Here is a 21,105-nt window from a genome sequence, read left to right as displayed (position 1 = left end):
TTAAACTGTCCTCCTGCACAATAATAGAAACAAGCTTCTTCATGTCTGTGTGTTATAAAGCTGCATTTTCTGTATGTGTGTGTTTGAGGCCCCTCCGGAGAGAAAAACAGACAGGTGTGCAGCAGATTGGGTTCCGCCTCATTTCCTCTGCCCGGTGCAGCTGGTCAAGGACACGCACATACACAGAAAACACACAAAGACATGCCTTTATCACACATAGAGATGAAGGCTATTACCATGGCTACAGATTTGTGAATGGTGCACATCCATTCAGTCACCGTTACCATTTATACTATCATAATGTTTCTATATTAGTAGACGTAGGTTAGGGCACATTGCACATTTTTGTGTGTGTATGCCACCATGTCAGGCTCACTTGCGCTATGCAGCAAAGCCTTAGTCAATTTGCTTACGCTCATTTTGACTTTCACCTTCATTGATGTGAGGAAACAGAACATTTTCTTTTCACAGAGGCATCCCTGAGTCAACCTAATTGCTATGTGACACTGAAGTTAAATAGCATTGTGCAATTGCATGTTTGCACAGGCTTGGCATGACTTGCATCACACACACATGGTCTTAAATGCACTTTTTAAGTGTTACATTTAAGTGTTACAATTGACCCAGAACATAACACAAAATAACCAATGTTACAAACTAATGGAACTTTAAGTAATACTGTTTTGCTCCTCTGGTTCTAGAAGGATTTTGCGTCCCAAACTACTATCTACTAAATCTATCGAAAAGATTTGGGCAATTAAAAAAAGTGAATAATTTTGAGTGCAACTGTAGGTAAATGCAAAAGACACACTAAACTCAATAAAAAAATGAAGATAATGCTTCCAAAGTATTTGTTTTGTTTGGCTGCTGTGAGCAACAGCAGAGTATTACTCTGACAGCCAAAGCGAGTCGAGGCATGCCGGCAGCCTGCTCGTCTTCATCTGAACTTTGTTGTTTTGAGGTCGCAGAAGTGTCACCTCTTTAGCACTTCAACACCTTTTTCTAAAACAACTTCTCGTAATAAACTCTTCAGTCTCCCTCCTTGATGCTAGACTCCTTCATAACAAGCTTCAATGTGGTGTTTCTTTCCACATTGCGCCGCTAGATGCTCTTTGAACACTAATGTCCTGTTAAAAAGAAGGTTACATTCGGACTGGTAGGGGTCGAGTTATTGGGTAAGATTTGTATTTTAAACTGATATAAAATGACTAAACATCATGTATGATAAACATCTTGTTCATCATCATTTAATTCATCTAACTAAAAACTGAACCCTTTAAATGCCAGTTTTGATCATATACCACTCCCAAACGTAGCACCATGGAATGTTCGACACTAATTAGCCCCTGACACCAGTTATACCAATGGGCATGGAAATCAGTTGACATGTTAACAAAAAAATTCCCAAGAACCCTCTGCCTGAAATGGAACAGGAAGTCAGCCATTTAGATGTGAAGGCGCCATTTTCATGCGCTTTCTGTCATTTCCAGGTGTCGTACCTAAGGGAACTACACCAGGGAGATTCATTATTTGGCAAAATTGAATGAGGCACACTAAATAGAGGGGCGATAAGAAATTATGAAGTTTGTGAGTGCTCACTATGGGGCGTAGCTAAAGGAAAAGTCTGATGATTCACCATGAAACCATCAGCTTTGAGTTCAACATTGTGCCGTGCCACTTGCCGTACTAAAACTGTTATGGGATACTTATTATGTCATGAACATGCAGGCAGCATTCCTTCATTTCCATAATACATTAGCCATTTTTTAGAGTTTTTGTCACAGTGGCCTGTAACGCTGTCGCTCAGGGGTGTCCAGACCTTTTCCAGCGAGGGCCACAAAAATAGAAAGGATGCAAGGCCCACTTGTATATTTTGTAAAGCAGCATATGTCGATATGCTGAGAAGTTATATATATTTCAAGAGAAAAACTACATCTCAACTTGTGATATAGGTGAAAAAGTGTAATTTCATTACAAACTTTGGTTTTTGCTGGGGGGTGGGGGGGTTCCCCATACTTGCCGCTGTTGTCCAAATATTTCAAATTAAATAATCTTTGGAAATTTTCTTCTTTTGTAATATAACTTTTTCCCCAACCTAATTTTCCAAAAATGACTGCTTTATTTAGTTTTTTTTTGTTTCTCATAATATTACAACTTTAAAAAAAAGAACAATTTATTTCTTTAATATTTCAACTGTGCTACGAACATAACATACATTTTTCCTGATAATATGACCAGTTTGTTTTCGTAAAATTGCTTTTTTTCTCGTTAGAATACGACTTTATCTTAATATTTTGACATTTTTCTTAATCATGTGCATGTGTGTGGAAGCAGAAGAGGAGGAAGACCACACATGACTTGTGGTAAAACATCTCACAAATGTAAACACCCTTGTTGTGATTCTGTTTGTCTTTTCAGTGACTGCTCTCCATTGCTGTCTGTCTGACTTCCGACATTATCGTTTTGTGTGTGTCAGAGTCTGTCTGCCACCCTCCTCCTGTTTACGTGGGTGTCATTTCCTCGGCTAGTCCCAGAGAGGAAGTCACTTTGTTGGTTTCCTCAACTTGTGTGTGTTTGCGTGGGTGTCTTGAGTGTGTGTGCTCTGGTGGTGGCTTGTGAGCATGACCTTTCTCTGAGCCGTATGGCAGAGGTTCTGGAGTAAAACCACCCAGACCGCAGTTGGCCTGATGCACATCCGCCACGTCTGTCTGTAGTTCTGCCATATTTATTATTGAACATTTTTTGGACTTTTCATAGTGAGTTACATGTCTATTTTGTCAATTTTGCCTGAAGTCTGTATAGCTTGGAATTGGAATATATGCAGAAAAACCATCATTTGCCCACTTGCATTATCATTTGTGCACACCGTGTAGTTGCAGGAAGTACTTCTTGCATCACAGGCACATGCAAATGTATATAGGAGCCATTGTATAATTAGACTCTCACCTTCAGCACAAGCCCAGCAGCATTGCAAGAGTATGCTCACTCTTTCACTGCATGTGTACACAGCTAGTAGCGTGAAGAAGAAGGCCTAAGCTAGCAAAGAGCTGCCAAAAGTTCATTTAAGGATCTAAGCAGTCATGTCAAGGCATCAGGCTGTGACTTCAGAGCATCTAAATTGCCTGCAAATATTTGTAAAAAGCTAGGAATTTATCGACTGCCTGCTACTTTGTGTGTGCGTGTGTATGCGTGTGCGTGTGTGTGTGTGTGTGTGTGAGCAAGTTGGCCGCAGGCACAAAGCTCGTCGCCCCAACTTGAAGGCAGCCACAGAGTCAGCGGTGACTAAGCAGCTAAACACTGCGACTCGACTCACACCATGCAGGCCTGCACACGCCGCTTGCTACTTGGCCAAAGTTCTCAGTGTGTGCTGGGGTCGGGATGTACTGGATGAGAGGTCAAAGGTCACAGGGGAGAGGGGCGAGGAGAGACAAGTCACGTGTGGAGTTGGCGTGATGTGCATGCTTACAGTTTGTGTGTGTGGTGACATTCAGGCTGAACGAGACTTCATATTTTTCTTTCACTCCCCTCTTATCTTCCTCTCTTTCTTTATGCACCTCAAGGCCTTCCTCCTCCTCCTCCTCCTCCCATCCCTCCCCCACCCGATTCATCCCTTCCTCCCTCCTCCACTTCCTCACCGAGGTCCTTTAAGGCCCCACCCCTCTTCCTGTCTCTGGTGGTGGTTAATGTCAAAGGTAAAGGCTCCCACTGGTTAACCTTTAGTCAAAAGCTTCTGTGAGGCTCCTTCAGGGAATGATGGCAACACTGCAGTCATGTGACAAAACTCCAGTTTAGTGCTTGCCTGGTTGATGATTTACTTCCTGTTTAGTGTCAGACACGTCATCCATTTGTGCTCACATTGAATTGAAGGAGTAAATCCTACACATATAGACTTTCCCAACTGCACACACACACACACACACACACACACACACACACACACACACACACACACACACACACACACACATTACAGTGAGGCCAGGTGTGGCCCTTTAGGGGTTGTGACCTTTGAACTAGAGTTCAGAGGCCGGGGGGCTTTAACCCTCCAGGCTGCGAGATCAGTGAGTGCTGAGCCACTGTAGGTGCACCTTATTGACAAAGCTGTCTCACACATGCCTGAGTGCTGTGTCCATGTGCACGCACTCCATGGCGGCACATATGGACGCCGCTGTGTGTGTGTGTGTTTGATGCTGTGAGCCTGAAGCTAGAGTGTCAGCGGGGTGTGTGTGAGTGTGTGTGTAATGTAAAGACGAGTGCAGAGAATGGTAGAAAAAAATGGCTTCCCATGTGAAATGAATATGCCAAGGCACATCAAAGGAGGGGGAGTGTGTGTGCACCATGAGCACACTTCACAGGTGTCGTGCGTGGTCAGGGCATAAGCGGAGGTGTGTTTTGAGGGCGGGGAAGGACGGCAGAGGGCCACCTGTTCTGTTATGTGGCCTGCCATTGACACTGTGAGTCACACACACGTACACAATGCGGCTTCATAAGCCGGCAACATAATGAGCCCACCTCAAACGTCAAGGCTGCGGGATGAAAATGCGCCGACACCCAGCCCACTGGTTGATCTTTTAACTTTTGACCCTAGTATTAATCCATTGCTGACTGCCGCTTCAACTCACAGCGGAATGTCACAGATATGTTTGACCTACTTTTGGACACACACATGCGCGCGCGCGCGCGCGCGCGCGCGCGCACACACACACACACACACTCCTTATGCTGTTTTAACCAGGAAGTCAATAAAGAGACTACTGTTCCAAAGGAAGTCATGTTCGTTTTAGTGATATTATTTGGCCATTATATTTATCTATATGTTGTCTTATTTTGTAGGAGGCGGAACGTATGATGGTGGCCTGGTGAAATAGCACCCATGATCACCCGGTAAGTCTGCTTCCCTGTTGTTAAATTCTTTTTTGCCAGTTATAATAAGGCTGAATTCACACAGTTGTAGTGTGGCACTCTGGTCAGGACCAAAAGATACTAGGTGGTGTGGGATGGTATGGGATGGTTTCTTTGTTTGCTTGACAAGTTACACTAAGTGCACAATTTAACATGTCTGAAAAGGAGTGGGAAGAAGCAGAGTTTATTTAATCCTACCATTTGTCCATGGCTATTACTGATAATTCATTCACACCATCAACTTTACATGTTGACACTTACACTTGCTTATTTGATCATTTACATTTTGTTCACTTCCTGTATGAAAAGAAGGAGTTCAAATAATAACACTATAAAGCTTGTGCAGTGTTAAGGAAAATTAAGAACTAAACATTGCTAAAATAAGATTAAAATTTCATAAAAGTGATAAAATAGGAGTCAATTCTTCATCAAAATTTAAAAAAGAGACATTAAATTTGTGAGCGGATCAAATAATGCTCAGTAAAACTCACGCCTCGATTAGATCGTATATGTGACGTGTACATTGTGTGATGAAACTTGCATATTCAATCAAGTGAGGAAGATGTAGATAGATTTTTAGTTTGATGGTCAATGTAGCTGTTGAACTTGTGTGTGAGCAAGTGTACAATGTACAAGAAAGAGGCTAGATGTGTTGTAAGAGTGTACCCACGCTGTCATGATACATATCAAGTTGTGTAACGACGGGCGTGTGAGGGCTGACATTGTCTCACACATTCAGTGGCAGTTGCGTAAGTTGTCGAACACTCGTGTTGTTGGTTGTCAAGTACAAAAGGAGAAATGGATTTTGTTTGGCATTCAGAGACCCACAATGTGACGTCATGACAAATATGGTCATACAGGAAGCCCTGATATTGCAGTTTGAGGCATGCAGGGTTTGGACTATATATTATCTGTAGATTTCCTCAAGCACATGTAATGTGACAATAAATTATCATAAAGTGCAGTAATAGTGCAGTTTCTTTGTTCTGTTCTGTCAAAGGTTGCAATTTATACAAAACACTTAACATTTGGAGATTTTTCGACATTTCCCATTAAATAAAGCATGGATCTTAATGACAAAATTTAGGCATATGCATGTGACGTCAACTCCATGTGTCACCAAGGCAACGCTATCCTCCTTGGCCTAGGAAGTACAGCTGATAAGCAACACGTCACAGTGGAGGATTGCAGACGAAACATGAAACATGTCAAGGTAAAATGCCATCTAATATACCTAAAAACCAACCCATGTCTGAATATAAGAAACTAAACCTATATCCAATAAGAAGACAAAATGAACCTATTGGAGCGATCCTCCTTATTACAAGCCAGTGTACCATTTGCCATTTTAAGATGACTGTACGTGTTGAAACGTCAACACTGATATTATCAGTTAGTGTTAGTGCTGGACGCTGTGTCCTTGTATATGAACCCTCATTAGTGTGTTAACGCTGACATGGCGGCTGTGTGTGTGTGTTCATGTGTGGCTGTGTTCAACCAGTCTGTCTGCCTGGGTGGTGCTCTCGTGGTCTCCCACTGTGAGCATGGAAGCAGGCAGAGGTGACTTTTATTATTATTATTATTATTATTATTATTATTATTATGATCTGTCAGTCTCTCAGTGTACCCAAAAGGCTGACTCATGGTATGCCACACACACATGCGTGGTCCCACACAGAGTCCTACATACAGTATGAGAGGCGGAGAAGAGCCATCTGGAGCAGGGACACAGTCTCCTACGACTACACAAGCTGGAATGCATGCTTAATTTTGTCTTTAGTTTTTAAATGACGCAAGAGAGCTGCTAAATGTACAGTATATACAGTATTTTATGATAACTTGTCAAGCGAGTATACTATAGAATTGAAATTTCGATATAACTTGTACAGCTTGTATAGCTGTATAGATTTTATTATCCACTGAAAAAGATTCATCACGCAGCCATTATGGTCTAAATAGCTGGCAACACAAGTGAGTGAGTTTAGAGTGAGCGCCATTGTTATCAAGCACTGCCTTATGGGCTCTGGCCAGTTACTGGAATCCTCTTCTACTCCTCCATGATGACATAAATGGTGGAGCTGGTGTATGTTATACACCTTTTATTCCTCCCCATTTCCTTCCTTCTACTTGAGGATGCCCCACAGGTGCTCAGTTGGGTTCAGGTCTGGAGGAGACATACAGTACTTGGCCACTCTGAAGCTCAGCAAGGCACTTGTCATCTTGGAGCTGTGTTTGGACTCCTTGTCACGTCGGAAAACTGCCATGCGGCCCAGTTTTGGCTTCACAATATCCCAGTACATCAGATGTATGCTGTCCTCAAATGACAGCTCCCCCATGCTGGTGGCACTCAGGCAGCCTCAGACCATGTTGTTACCACCACCATGCCTGACTGCAGGCATGACACAATTTGATACAACTTGATATATTACTTACAGTATATGGCCAGCTATTTAGGCAATAATGTCTGGCTCTTGAGTCATTTTTAGTTGATAGTAAATCTATATTATACTATGTAATACTTTGTGTAGTATTATCCCTTGACAAGATACAGTATACTTGCTTGCTGGAATGGATACTTCTATATATGTGTATGTTTAGGGAACTGAGCACCCCTCCGCCCAACCCCACGCCACTCCACCCCCACGTACACATCAATACAAGAGTGCTAACCATGCACCAGTTGTCACATCCTGCACCACACATTTGGACCCCCCAGATCCATGCTTTGGCATCCTTTGTTGTATGTGACATGTGTTTAATATCTTCTTATACATGGTCTGTGAGCGTGTGGGAGAGTCATGTCCCACCCGTTCCCACATCTGTCAATCATCAAGGCTCTTCCTGTTCCCTTTGCAGGGCTAATGGTCCCCGCCTGCACTTAAATGAAGTGTGATAACAGTAATGTCAATGAATGTCACAAAGGCACACATTCAAGCTGTTTGAATGAGATGTTTATTGTGATATAGACAGTACCTGCACACAAGCATTCACCTTTATTGTGAATACATGACAATGTACTGCTTATTGAACTGTCAGTACCACTTGACAATAGACTCCATTGGACCCTGGTGGCACACACTTCACTGCTCATCACTACAACAACACTTCTGTTATCAGTGAGCAACTTGTTGTGATGTGAGGCAACACAGTGTTCTCATTATATTTGTCTTGTTGTTGTGGTTCAGCTAGCCCAAAATAACCTGTGTGAGCTTGTATTCTTTGTCATCTTCTTGCCATCATCCGTGACACACACACTCCCATTCTCCCTGCGGCAGCTAATTTTGCCTCCCGTTGTCTCACTGAGCCAGGACTTTCTAAAAATAGCCACTGTGTGTTTACACAGTCGCTTTGTCCGGTTTTGCTTTTTTATTACTGACCGCAAAAATGGCCACGTTGGACAGAAAAGCCTGGATGTTTTTGGCCTGTGTAAGAACCACGTTTTGGGTTTTAGAACTTCTGTATTGCACAGAAAACACACTTATCGGGAGGTGGAAGTCTCAGTAATAAGACCACTACACTGCTTCGTTATCACTGTCCATTTCATAAGCGCAGAACCTTTGGGATGATGGTTGCGACAGTGGAACAGCTAAGACTAAGCATGCTGCCAATGTTGGTTGGCATTTTTCCCCTGTCTCAGCATTTTACCATGTCTACATTAACTTCCATGATAGCTTTCCTTTTCTTTGATGCACCGCCGTCAGAAGCGTGTGCTTTGCACTTGGGAGACATAACGAAGAGCAAAAAGTTAATAAAAAAAGAACAAAAGTGACATTTTCCTTCTTCAATGTAGCTACCTGGGACTATGGACAATCATCCCTTGCTACGTCGTGGTTCAAAAATCGCTCCCTCACTCACGTTAAAAAAAAAAAATCACTGTTTCGTGGTTGAGTACAGCCCATTATTAGTAAAAAAAAAAAAAAAAAAAAAAAAAAGCATATATATTCAGCATTTTCAAGCATAAAATGGCTAAATGACTAACTAAATGAACTAAAATACAAATACACGACAGAAGAAGCATTCTAATTGTGAATGTAGTGTTCTACATTGGCCACAGGGGTGCCATTCTTCAGTGAGACAGGCCCTAGACTCGTCACTAAGGTTCCCTACGGAACCTTGGCTTTATTTACATCTTAAATGGAATATTTACTCTTATTTTGTCTACTATATTGGGCAATATAGTAGAGTGTAAATCCATTAAAAGCCACAATTCCAGAAAAAAACAACAAGGAACTGCTAACGGGTGAGTCTTATTTGTGTCTAATATGTCTTATTTTCTCTTATTGGATAATACAAACGTGAAGGGGACTACATGGTGTTATTTCATGTCTTGACGGCTCTCATAAAGTTAAAACCGTATTCAGAAGATCATAAACTGGTTTTCTATGCCATAACTACGAAAATATTTGCATTTATTAATATTGAATCCTACTTTCACTTATCGCACTCGGGTCTGGAGCCAGTTAACCGCGATAAATGAGGGACTACTGTATTATTCAGCCTACGTATTATTCCGCCACGCGCATGTAACTATTTTTTTTTTTTTGTACAGTATTAGTAATTTTTAGAAGTGCATCGTAACCATGAAATGTCATCACATGAAACGCCATAAACCGAGGAACGCTTGTACTAAGAAGATTAGCGTCTTCGCCTCATTCATGGTGACCCCTGGTCATCTTCTTTAGAGTTCTAAAATATTGGTGGACCAGCCAGGACACCTCTCATGTTGTGCTAGGCGGTAGGCGCAAATGTTGCCATTTAAAGTTGTTTGTCGCACATTAGAATGATCTGACAGCGTTTGTGCGAAGACATGATGGGGAACACTGGCTAATTTTATTAGCATTTAGCACAGTGATTGATTGGCTTGACTTATTTTGCTGACAAATACACACAAAATACACAAATGCAATTACCACTGCCTCTTGTGGCTTAAAGGTCAATTACAATTTCCACCGTTAGGGAGCATTTGAGCCCTTTGCAATTATTCCCTGCTGTTTGTTTATGAAAGCTGCTTTATAAAATGAATTCAGTAATGTATATGTGTGTATGTATTGTGTATGAGTGCATTTCAACACACTAAAAATAATATACATGTGGGATAATTGCTGAGTGGGTACATCTAAATATAACAACGCCGTCTAAAAATAGATCGTCACATGGAAATATGCTGGCTAAGTGTCCAAGCAGAAGGCACAGGAGTACACGTGTGCAAGGAGAGTGTGTGTGAAGAGGTGTCAGGTGGGCGGTTCTGGTACTGGGAGTCGTGATGCGGTCTGACTCGGTCCCACTGTGCGCTGTCAGGGAATTCCGGGGCCGTGGGGTGACGTCAGCGTGTGCGTGCGTGGCTGTGTCCCTTTAAAAAGTGAGCGAAGCGTAACCTGATCCGTGCGTGGCTCTAGTGTGAGAAGAGCTCGACGCGGAGGAACATCCCGGCACTCAGGCGGCCAGCTGACCGAAGCACACGCGGAATACTAGACTCCTAGTCGGCCACCTTCTGGCATTTTGTCCCGGTGAAGCACGGCGCTCCTTTTAGGGATTGTCAAGCTGCTTTTCTCGGGGAATTCATTTACCAAATTGCGGATATAAGGACTGTAAACACCTCTAAGGAACCGGATACACTGTTTGGATTGGATACTTTTCCTTAAGAGCGGTGAGTGTTTGGAGACCTAACGTAAGGGAATTGTTTGAAGAATGGCAATGAAACATTAGTTATGTATTAACGCACGAGTGTGTTATTGTAATTCCAGTCTTACATTGAAAATGATCAATGAGGTGGGGGAATTTTGCTGCGTGTTTTTTTTTCCCTGCAGGTGACCACAGTCCCACGCTGTTTTCTTTCTATTTACCACTACACACGTGTGTGTGTTTGGGGGGGGGGATTCCCTCACATTCCTGTAATTTGCTTGCAGAAACACAACTTTTTCTTTGCGATCGTGATTGGTCAGTTTGAGTAGTTTATGGCGAATAGAAAGGGAGAAATGCCTCTGTAAGGAGATCTCACACTATTGTGCGTGAGTTGGGGTGGGGGGTGGGCCGGTAGCCGTATAAAGTGAATGGAGCGCAGCCCCCAACCACCCACTCACCCAAAGTCAATCCTGACGCACACAAAGAGCCGGATTGAAAGGAAGTCATTTGCATCGGGGGGAGGGGCGCGGTTTGGGTGCCTTGGTGGGGATCATCATTGTCATCTAGAAGTAACGGAGGACTTTAATCAGGAGTGGGCCATCGAGGGGGGTGGTTTCGTTGCGTCATCAAAAGCTCTGTTTGCCACGTGCGTCCTGTGCGTATTTTGACGCGCAGCCAAAATGAAACAAAACGCAAAAGGAATATACATGCTATAATGACTCGCCAGTTTTCCGTGACGCGGTCTTTAAAGTTGTTTGCTGATGCGCGCCCCTTTATTGCGGGTCATAAAGTTTCACACCAGCCTCCTGGAGTGTGTTGTCTGTGTGTACGTGTCCAGAAACAAACCCTTTGAAGGCTGACTTCCGATCAGATCGATTGACATGGAAAAAACAGCTCCTTTTCTCTTTGATGTTGAGGTCAAAAAAGCCCCCCACCGCCCTCACGTTTGTCCTATGACAGTCGTAGGTAGGTGTGCGTGTGCGTGTGTGTGAATGAATGAATGAATGAATGAATGAACGAACAACCACCGCCCGTTTTACTATGACGTGAATGGTGACGACTGTTAAAGTGATAACACACATTCCAGCCAATGATGACATTAACCCGTTGTCCACAAAGTTCCTGTATGTCTGCCTTTCCACCACACTTCAAAGTTCAAGCTAATTTATTCCAAATCATCCTGGTGATGTGCGTGTGTGCGTGTAAATATACACAGACAATATTAGGTCCTTTTTTGTTCAAGTGTAAGTCAGTGAAGGGACATTCTTTCCAAATGTCTTCAAGCATGTCCACAGTGTCCAACACAGTCCTCTTAGTGAATGATGAAGTCATGAGTGTCCATTTCATATGTAAATAACAATACAATGTTTACATCACGGCGACAACACGGACAACATCCAGTTGTAGCTTTAGCAGTAGCCTGTTAGCATTAGCATTCTGGTTCACCTGGATTTTTTAACTAAACAAATGGCGTGTCGCCAACTACTGTTACAGTATAGTGAATATTTGATGCCATTTACTTTTTCACTCGTTTACTGCGTCCTCTATTTTGGTACATATCCCCAAGCAGCGGCTTGACTAGTCCTTTATTCTTGATCATCTTAATCTCACATTGCAAGTGTGTTCCATTAATCAGCGTGTTGAAAACTATTGACACTAATGGCCGCCTGGAACTTTTCCAACTGCGAGGAGAACCTTTTTACCCTGGTAGTTTTGGTGGAAACGCAGGGGGGTAACTCAAAATACCAGGGTAAAGTTCCTGAAAAGGGTGTAACGATGTAAGTGAGCCAGATTTTCGTTGAGTCAGTACAAGTAAGTCAATCGGGGTGTCCAAAGTGTGGCCTGAGTTAGTTTTTTCTGGTTTATTGTAAAATTAAATGAAGTCATTCATAATGGGATACATTATTAGATATTACACTATTATGTTTTGTCACAAATAACACAAAGCTAAACTGTTGTGTTCGGATAGCTTAGGATACACTAACCTACATTGGATTGGTTTTTGTTCAAAAAGTGTCCCCTAATTTGTTAATGTTACATTCCCGTTTGTCATATTTTGTTATTTTGTATTTGTTTTGTAGGTCACCACAAATGGGTCAGTGGGTTCCAATAAAGTGTTTACTCATCTTGTTGCCAGGCAACACGAACAAGTTGTTGTTTGCATTGGCTTTTTCGCCAGCAGAGGGGCCTGTGGCGCCTCAAGCATGTTGGGAAGGGTCTTCCCTTGCGTGTCTGAGTGGGTAAAGCGTGTGTATGTATTGGATGTCGCACTTAAATGAAGACAAAAGTGTGTGACACCACTCTGTCGCTGGGCTGGGGTGTCATTTCTTAGCCGCGGAACACCCTACAGAGAGGGCAGGTGTAGAATAACACACACACACACACACACACACACACACAGCAACAGGTCAAGTGTTAAAACACAGCTCGTAGTTGTAACTATACTGAGGCCCTGTCCACACGGGAACCTTCCTGGGATATTTTTTGGCAGGTTGGAAAAAAATGTGCATCCACACTGTGCTGGACCACTGGGTGAAAACATACACAAAGCACACTTACATGTGATGAAACTATAGAAGAAGAAAGAACGCATGCGCATAAGTCCTTCGTCTTCCGGTTTCCAAGGCTCGTCTAGACTTATGACAAAGTGGAAGTACTTCTAGGAGTCATTTTGGAATATAAGACAACAAAATATGAGAATGGGGGTGAGTCATGTCCGTGGAAATATTCAGATATTATGTTGGCTTGTTGTCAAAACGTACTCCTGGTCACGTGACGGTGACAGCGTGGCGACAGGCCGGTGACGTCATTGTTTCTGAAAGAACAGCGGTTCGGCTGTCTACATGAAAACGACAAGCCGCCGTTTTCAGATGTTCCCACACTGGAAGCCGTTTTTAAAAATTAGCGTTTCCGTGTGGATGACGGGTTGAAACGATAAAATACTTTGCCGCTTTGACCTGAAAATGTTTCCTGTGGATAGCCCCTCAGCCTGCTCCCGGGTTCCCCCTACAGTTGTGACTTTCAAAAAAACAACAATGTGATAAATACGCAGAGGCGTCACCATGACGACAAGAGACACTCAAACGACAGCACAGCGTTGCTTCAAACAGGTGAGTGTTTGTTAATGCATCACACCTGAACACCTGTGGCTCCTGCAGACACTTTCTTGTCGTAGTGCAGGAGGTTTTGGCGTCCATGTGTGGAATTCCACCATGCAGTGGAGGCTGACCTGTGTGGTGTTCTTCATCTTAGCAAGACACTTTGGACAACGGAAGCTGAGAACAGGCATGCTTGGATGAGTTTGGTGTGGAAGAAGCCCATCAGACAGCTTTGGAATGAACTTGAATGAACCCCACAAAATCTTCCCAGAAGAGTGGGAGCTGTTAACTGGAGGACCACGTCCACACTTTCTTCCATTTTCACCAGGTGTATTGTCCACATATACCAGTACTTTACTGTCTCTTCATATACCACTCGCTAAAGGTTAGGGATATTTGGTTTTCTAGTGAAATTTCTGGATGAACCTAAGATGTGCTATAACCTTTACATGTGAGCTTCATTTGACCTTTTGAATGTACATGTCCAACAGTTGAAGGTTGCAGTATTTTTCCTTAAATTTCAGTACTTTTCCTTAACACCTTTTGTGTTCTCTAACAAGGCACTGAATGGCAAAATTCACAGGGTGTTAGTGTGGAAGCATGCTTCTTGTTTCGTACTGCTTTGCAGACGTCCATAATTATGAAGCGCTCTGGGACTTTATGGAGCAGTGAGGAAAATGACATGGGTGTAATTTGGAATCAAACGTCATTCCCTCTTCATGTGGTCCGTTGTGGACAAGAGGCAGTAACTTCACCCCAGATTGTGTGTGTGTGTGTGTGTGTGTGTGTGTGTGTGTGTGTGTGTGTGTGTGTGTGTGTGTGTGTGTGTCTCATGAAGACCAACGTGAAGACCAAGCTACTCCGCAGACAGGCCCGGGATGTTCTCTGGACTTTCAAACAAAAAGTCCAAATGTGCCCACTGTTATCGTGTTGTCTGTGTGTTCAACAGCTTCATAAAGCCCAGATATGATTGGTTGCCAAGGCAACTGTTGCCCGGAGAGATTGTTTGATGTGAAGGTGGAGGTTGTCTTAGTCATCACATGAGGCACAAGTAAAACTTTGGGGGCTTTTGAAGAAATGAAAGAGAGGCGCCTACGTCCACTCAGTGGGTGTGTGTTGGCATTAGTGTTGAGTCACTGTGTCTTCTTCTGTCTCACACTTCTTGGTTGAGACAAAGCACAGAAATGTTGAGTAATCTCAGTGGTGACACACACACACACACACACACACACACACGCACACAGCCAAGCAACCTTCACCAGAAGCTTATGTGAGGAGATAAAACAAGGTATTTTTTCTTCGGAGTGACTTAACAGTGCTCTTGTTGTGTGGGTCATGAGTTGTTGCTCATGAGTGCAAGATGACTGTCAGGAGTGCTTTTTTTTTTCTCCAAGAAATGGTGACTTATGCAGAAGCGCATGTCCATTACGTCACCTTCAGCAACATTCTCAAAAGGAACGTACTGTACAACAGGAATGTCCAATCAGGGAGGCCAGTTTCCTCTCTTGCTGTGACGACAGCTTCCTCTACTGTCAGTGCTCTGTGCTTCCTCTTTTTAAACACACACACGTGCATGGTGTATAAAATGACTTTATTCGGTACACATTACCAGAGGTGTATGTGTTTGATGGACATTAGCAATGTTTATTGGCAGACTTGTCCCACAAGGGGAATTTACCACCAAAAATGGGGGTTTTTGACTTTCCTGTGAATTTCTAAATAAGTTTTTTTTTTTTTTTTTGAAGCAGCAAAGGGCTTTTTTTCTGTAGCATCCTGTTTGTATACATACACAATACCGAGGAAACTGATGATGTCACCACGTGTGAGAAACTCCCACTGCTCAAGGAAAGGGGCGGAGTTTAAGGGAAGCAACGTGGTGGGGTAAGCCCTGTCGATGCCGGTCACAACACACAATAATGTACACACTTTCACCGTCTCTGCTGAGCTCGTGATCAGTTTGCTGGCGTCGCCTTACCTGAGCTAGTGTGTTTACGGCGCCGTCTGTGTGCACAAGTTGGTAGGGGTCATGTGACCTGCAAGAGTGAGTGGACTAAGTGTTTGCAACATTTAGGATGGACATAATTTTTCAATGTGTCAAGTTTTTGGAAATGTGGAAAATTCCCTTTTCATTATTCTAAACTTCCTACATATTGCTTTCTTTGTGGGTCCTGTGATTTTTTTTTTTTTTTTTTTTTAGTTTTGGAAGAGGAAGCAGTGTGATAGTGAAATGTGGAGCGGCTCCGTCATGTCTCATTGACAGCTTGACAACAACACCTTTTGTGCTGTGTGTCTTCCAGTGTCCACGAGACCCCCGAGAGATGACAGGCAGACGAAGCTGAGGCGCAACGCGACTGTCAATCAGTAAAGTTGGTGCTGCTCTGGAAGGTAAACTACTTGCCAGTTAAGAGATGCTGGACTATCTGTCTTCACCAAACATCCCCGTGACGCTGGGGAGTAGATAAGCGAGGGCGGCGTCCCCCTGGCGAACTTAAGTGCACCATGATAGAAATATCCATCCTCCCAACTTTAAATAGAGTTTCAGAGATGCAAAGTGGGCGGGTGGATTGCGTAGAGAGCAGAGCTAATTTGGGAGCACAGAAATTAATACAGTATAGCTGGCCACAACATTAGGTACACCTACGCAGTCCTATCGCATCCAATAAAAGTGCTGCATGTTTTCAATGATAAGTAATAATAATAAGCATCATGTTGCATTCATAGCTGAGAGCTTTGCCAGTTGACTGACACTGACAGTTGTGTTCCATTAACTCAAATGAACTTGGTCTGTGTGTTGACACTTTCCATCTATTGTGTTGTCTGCTGGGGTGGGAGGCAGTCACCCAGGTGGTTTCCCCTTGTGTGTGTGTGCGTGTGCGTGCGCAGAGAGAGATGCGAAGGCATGTGGGCATCCTCACTGTCCCTCCATGTCCATCTTTTCTCCTTAATCTATCCTTCCATCCTGTTCAGACCGTCTGTCGCACACCCAGCGCCCCCTCTGTCATGCCTGTTGTAATGGGATTAAACCCCAGTGCGTATCTGCCAGCGGCCCACATTTCACACTTGGCATCACTTCCATGCTTGCATACACTACACTTGGCACATTAAGACTATTGTCATCATCAGAAAGTAGGATACAGTAGGCCAAGGCTGTTCAACTACATCATGAAGAGGGCCACGGTTTCAAAAATGTACAGGCCTAAGGGTGTATGAGGTGTATGTATGAGGGACAGTGAGGATGCCCACACGCCTTCGCATCTCTCTCTGCGCACGCGCACGCACAGACACACACACACACACACACACACACACACACACACACACACACAAGGGGAAACCACCTGGGGGACTGCCTCCCACCCCAGCAGATGACACAATCGATGGAAAGTGTCAACACACAGACAAAGTTCATTTGAGTTAATGGAACACAACTATGGGACGTGTGCTGTCCCATAATACCAGGAATGAAAAGGCACTTTATTGACATAAATGTCTTTGTCCCTCCAGTCACCTGGCTTGTGGGTCAGTGGCGCTGAAGACAGAGGAGTGGGACAGTCAAGATTTTGAAAGTGTTGGAGTGAGGCCCTCTCTGTGGCGCAGTGGAGGGCTTCACAGGCACAGCTAGTTTGGTGAGTACAAGCCCTCCATCACTATAATGTACAATATTCCACACTTGTATTTATTTACTAATATAAGTCATTCAGTCTAAAAGTACAGTACATTCTAAACATGAACATAATAAATCCATTTATCTGTCACGAGATCCAAACATGACTACATTTCTGTCTCGCGATAATAAACAAAACAAACTATCCACCCCACCCAGTTTTCCCATTTGGGGGGAAAAAAAACACCACAGGCAACACTCATTGAGACGCGAGACATTTGAACGGCAAAGTAAATACAAAGTGAACAGAGCACAATGGCGTGTGCGTTCACAATTACTGTAGTTTAATACATCGCCAAAGAAATGCTGCTCATTAATACAGTTGAAAAGCCAGCATTTCAAGAAATGCTGCAAATGTTTTGTGGACAGTACAAATTGCCTGTGAGAACATAATATGTGACGCCACTTCACGCCACAAAAACATTTTAAGTACATCATTTCCAGAAGGCAGTCTTCCCTGGTTCACCGTGCTACGAGACGGCCATTTTTGAAATGACTGCCCATAAGCGCATCGCTTGGCTCTGCCGCATCTTGCTCATGTCCCCATCGTCACTCCATGAGCGCCTGGACTTGCTCATCTGTGTTTTAGTTGGCCAGAGGACCGTGTTTATGGGCCACTGTAAGTTGTTAACGTGTTGGGCATTTCTTCTGCCTGGGTCATGTCAGCTAGATGGATTTTAATATCACAACAACAGGGCCTGTAATGTTTGCGAGCCAACTGTTGAGATATGACCTTCCTTAACAATTTTCTCATAGTAGTGTTGATATGCATTAGTGTTATGTCAGTCATGTACGATACCACCCATTTTGTTTCCAATTCGATACTGTGTAAAACTCAGGCTGGTATCGGCAATACCGATCCGATGCCAATACTTTGTGCAAATTCACGAATGTGTCTGGTAAATTTTTAAAAGTAGTGTATTCCATATCATGGCATAAAAAATACAATACATTCAATTTATTAATTAATTAAATAAATTATTGGTTTAAATAATGTAATAATTAGTTCAAGTAATTAATTTCATTTTAAACCCTGAAGTTTATTGAGGTAGCAGGGTGATTTACAATATAGCCAAGCTAATATACAACAACAGAAAAAACAGGACAAAATCATGTAAAATATGTGAAACTTGTGTTTTAAACAATAAAAAGGGAAAATAGCTAAATTAGTAAAAGCATTCAAATGATTAAGAACTACTATAAGAAAGAAGACTTTATTCACAAGTCACACATGGCTGTGTTTACCATCGCTCACCGTTTCAACAGACAAACGTTTCAGACAAACTTTACCTCAGATGATTGAAGTAACAAAAGTATCGATATTCTGATATGGGAATTGATTTTAGAGCATGAAGAGCTGGTATCGGAACTATCAATCAATATTTCAGTATCGATCCGCACACATCTTGCCAGGTCAACATTGTAAATGAGAAACTGTTCTCAATTGATCTTACCTGGTAAACTTAAGGTGAAATAAAATGTTGGATACTAGTATTGTACAATTGGGTACTAGTATCGGGCCTTTGCTCCTGTGCACAGGCTGGATGCATCACGCAGTAGAGCAGTTTGGCGGCCGTGGCACACGGGATTCCTTCCCTCTGGATGGAATCAACCGGGGACCGTGGACTCCCGTGGGCAGCCGCGCCTGGCAGCCACCTGGCAGGTCAGTTGCCCTGCCAACACACACACACAAACACACACACCAGGGTTAAGCTGTAATTAGAACAATAGCTCTTTGTTGGAAAGCTGACACAAAAGTCAGTTTTACTTGCGGGAGGAAGAAGCATTGCGGAGTAAACGTGTCATGTGATGACTGTGTTGCTCATCAGGTGTTTGCCTGGAATGAACCAACACCAGCTCCTTCCCCATCTACCTCCTGGTCCAATCAATGGACTTAACCAGCCCAGTAAATTCTTTAATAATGGGTGAGTGCACAGCATATTCAGAAAAGAACATGACTGTATGCTTTTGTGTTTCGTGTTTAACTCATTTGGTCCTACCTCTTCCAGGCCTATGCGAGGAGGAGGCGGGGGGGAGAAGCTCGATCTCCCACAGCCAATGTTGCAGAGGGAGCAGCCGAGACCTCATCCACTTCATCCTCCTCCCCCCCACCGGGCGTGGGAGCAACTGGGCCAGCTGTATGAATCCCACCATCCTCCTCAAGGACATCCTAACTTGCCTCTTCCTGACCACTCACTTCGCCTCTATAATGGTGGCTATGTGGGAGGCGGTGGAGCCCCGCCTAATCTGCATCTCCCCCCCAGCAGGCCTAACCAACCTCTGAAGGTGATTTAAAATGCATCATGATTTGTAAGGTGAATTTGTGCGCTGTTGCTGAATGTCCCCCCCCCGTCTCCCCCCCTCCCCCTCTTCTGCCGACTTTAGTTTGGGGGTCCTCAGGAGCACCTTGCTCCTCGGGGGCCGCCACTACTGGGAGACGAGATGTGGGCTCAGGTGCACCAGGTGAGTTCTCCTTAATTGGCTGTGATGTTGTTTCTGCACCCACACCATCAAAAATCACTAGGGCAGTCACACATTCTCTGACTGCTTATGAAACCTTCGTCTTAGCAGCAGAGAGCCCACCCTGGCAAAATGCCCGGGGCTCAGCTGAAGAGACCGGCCTCCCTGCTGGGCGAGCACTCTGTCATCCAGCACACTCCCCTGCCATCCATGCACCCGTCCACCCGCTCAGCCACAGAGGACTGTCCCAGCCCGAGCAAGAGGAAAAAGAGCTCAGATCAGGTAACAGTAAGCTCAATTTTTAAACCTTTTTAAGAATGTGATGTACTCCTTCACTCTGAATGCTTTCATCTGTGCAGGTACACCATCAGGCTCACCAGCGCTTCCCAGGACACAGCCAGGTTTTGTTATCCCAGCCCCATCACCCTCCTCCTAAACCAGCCTTCTGGAGCCCCCTTCACAAGGACAGCAGCACCTGGCAGCCTCAGAGTTCTGATCGCAAGAACCTGCCAATGCAAGACTTCCTAGCAAAAACTGTAAGAATAGTTGAGTTTTATTTGTGTGAATGAGTTGTATTGGCTGCCTGAACTACACTTTAAATGTTGTTTGTAAATCTTTTGTCAGGAGGTCCATAAACAAGCATTAGGAAGCTACCCCCATAAGTTGTCCCCTGCCATGTCCACTCAACCCACAGTGTCGCCTCCTCTGAACTCGTCGCCTCCTAGCTACAACCAGGGATGTGCACCTCCACTGCAGAGAGACCCCTTCCACCCTCAGTCTCCTCACTCCTCCTACCGCAGTCCCACATCCAAGCCTAGTCCTGCTCCCTCCTGCCAGGGCATGGAGCCCCATAGTCAGAGAGGTCCTCAAGGCGGTGGCTTGGCACCCTCTCAGCTGCCATCGACCCCGAGCAGAGGGGACAGAGATCTGCAACGGCGCACGCAGTCGTCACCAGCAAACCCCCCAGCCAGCAACAGCAGTGTGCCTTACAGCCACTTTCAGCCTCACCCAGGACTCGGCCACCATGGCCCCCCTGCACCTCCACCTCCTCCCACCAGCGCCTCCTCAGTACCTCAGCAGAGTGGGCCCTATGAGGTGTGGAGGTGTCAGACCAGGCCCAGCGGTCAGCCCCTGGTGAGTCCCACATTAGTAATCAAAAATGTTTTCTATTGTATTATTTGAATATGTCGGCCTTTTGCAAGCTAACATTTAATTTTCTGGCATACATGTTTAGTTTTGTTGTTAGAGCTGTAGAGTTAACGTTACCTTTTCAGTCAACTTGTAGGATTTGCCAAAGTGGCCTTAGGGGAGATGGCGCCATCTGTTGGTTTGGCATGTGAATAGCTTTTTGTATCTACT

The 21,105-nt window shown here is 44.1% G+C and overlaps 1 protein-coding gene across 10 annotated transcripts in view; it reads left to right on the top strand.

Annotated features, from left to right (window-relative positions):
- The window catches only part of LOC129167858 (lysine-specific demethylase 6B-like), a 64,676-nt gene that overhangs the window by 35,843 nt on the left and 7,728 nt on the right, over positions 1–21,105 (top strand). For 6 of the 10 annotated variants that reach the window (XM_054752477.1, XM_054752472.1, XM_054752473.1 and 3 more), the window contains 10 exons: positions 4,834–4,884; positions 15,920–16,007; positions 17,127–17,248; positions 18,826–18,949; positions 19,116–19,211; positions 19,296–19,572; positions 19,672–19,749; positions 19,855–20,028; positions 20,106–20,282; positions 20,371–20,880. In XM_054752477.1, coding sequence (XP_054608452.1) covers positions 18,831–18,949; positions 19,116–19,211; positions 19,296–19,572; positions 19,672–19,749; positions 19,855–20,028; positions 20,106–20,282; positions 20,371–20,880 — 1,431 coding nt within the window. In that variant the 5' untranslated portion in view covers positions 4,834–4,884; positions 15,920–16,007; positions 17,127–17,248; positions 18,826–18,830. The other 4 variants (XM_054752481.1, XM_054752480.1, XM_054752478.1 and 1 more) reach the window with 4 other exon arrangements.

The sequence above is a fragment of the Dunckerocampus dactyliophorus genome, chromosome 15, assembly GCF_027744805.1.
Source record: "Dunckerocampus dactyliophorus isolate RoL2022-P2 chromosome 15, RoL_Ddac_1.1, whole genome shotgun sequence".
Classification (NCBI taxonomy): domain Eukaryota; kingdom Metazoa; phylum Chordata; class Actinopteri; order Syngnathiformes; family Syngnathidae; genus Dunckerocampus; species Dunckerocampus dactyliophorus.
The sequence above is the reverse complement of the archived record's forward strand: the minus strand, read 5'-3'. Positions and strand labels throughout refer to the sequence as shown.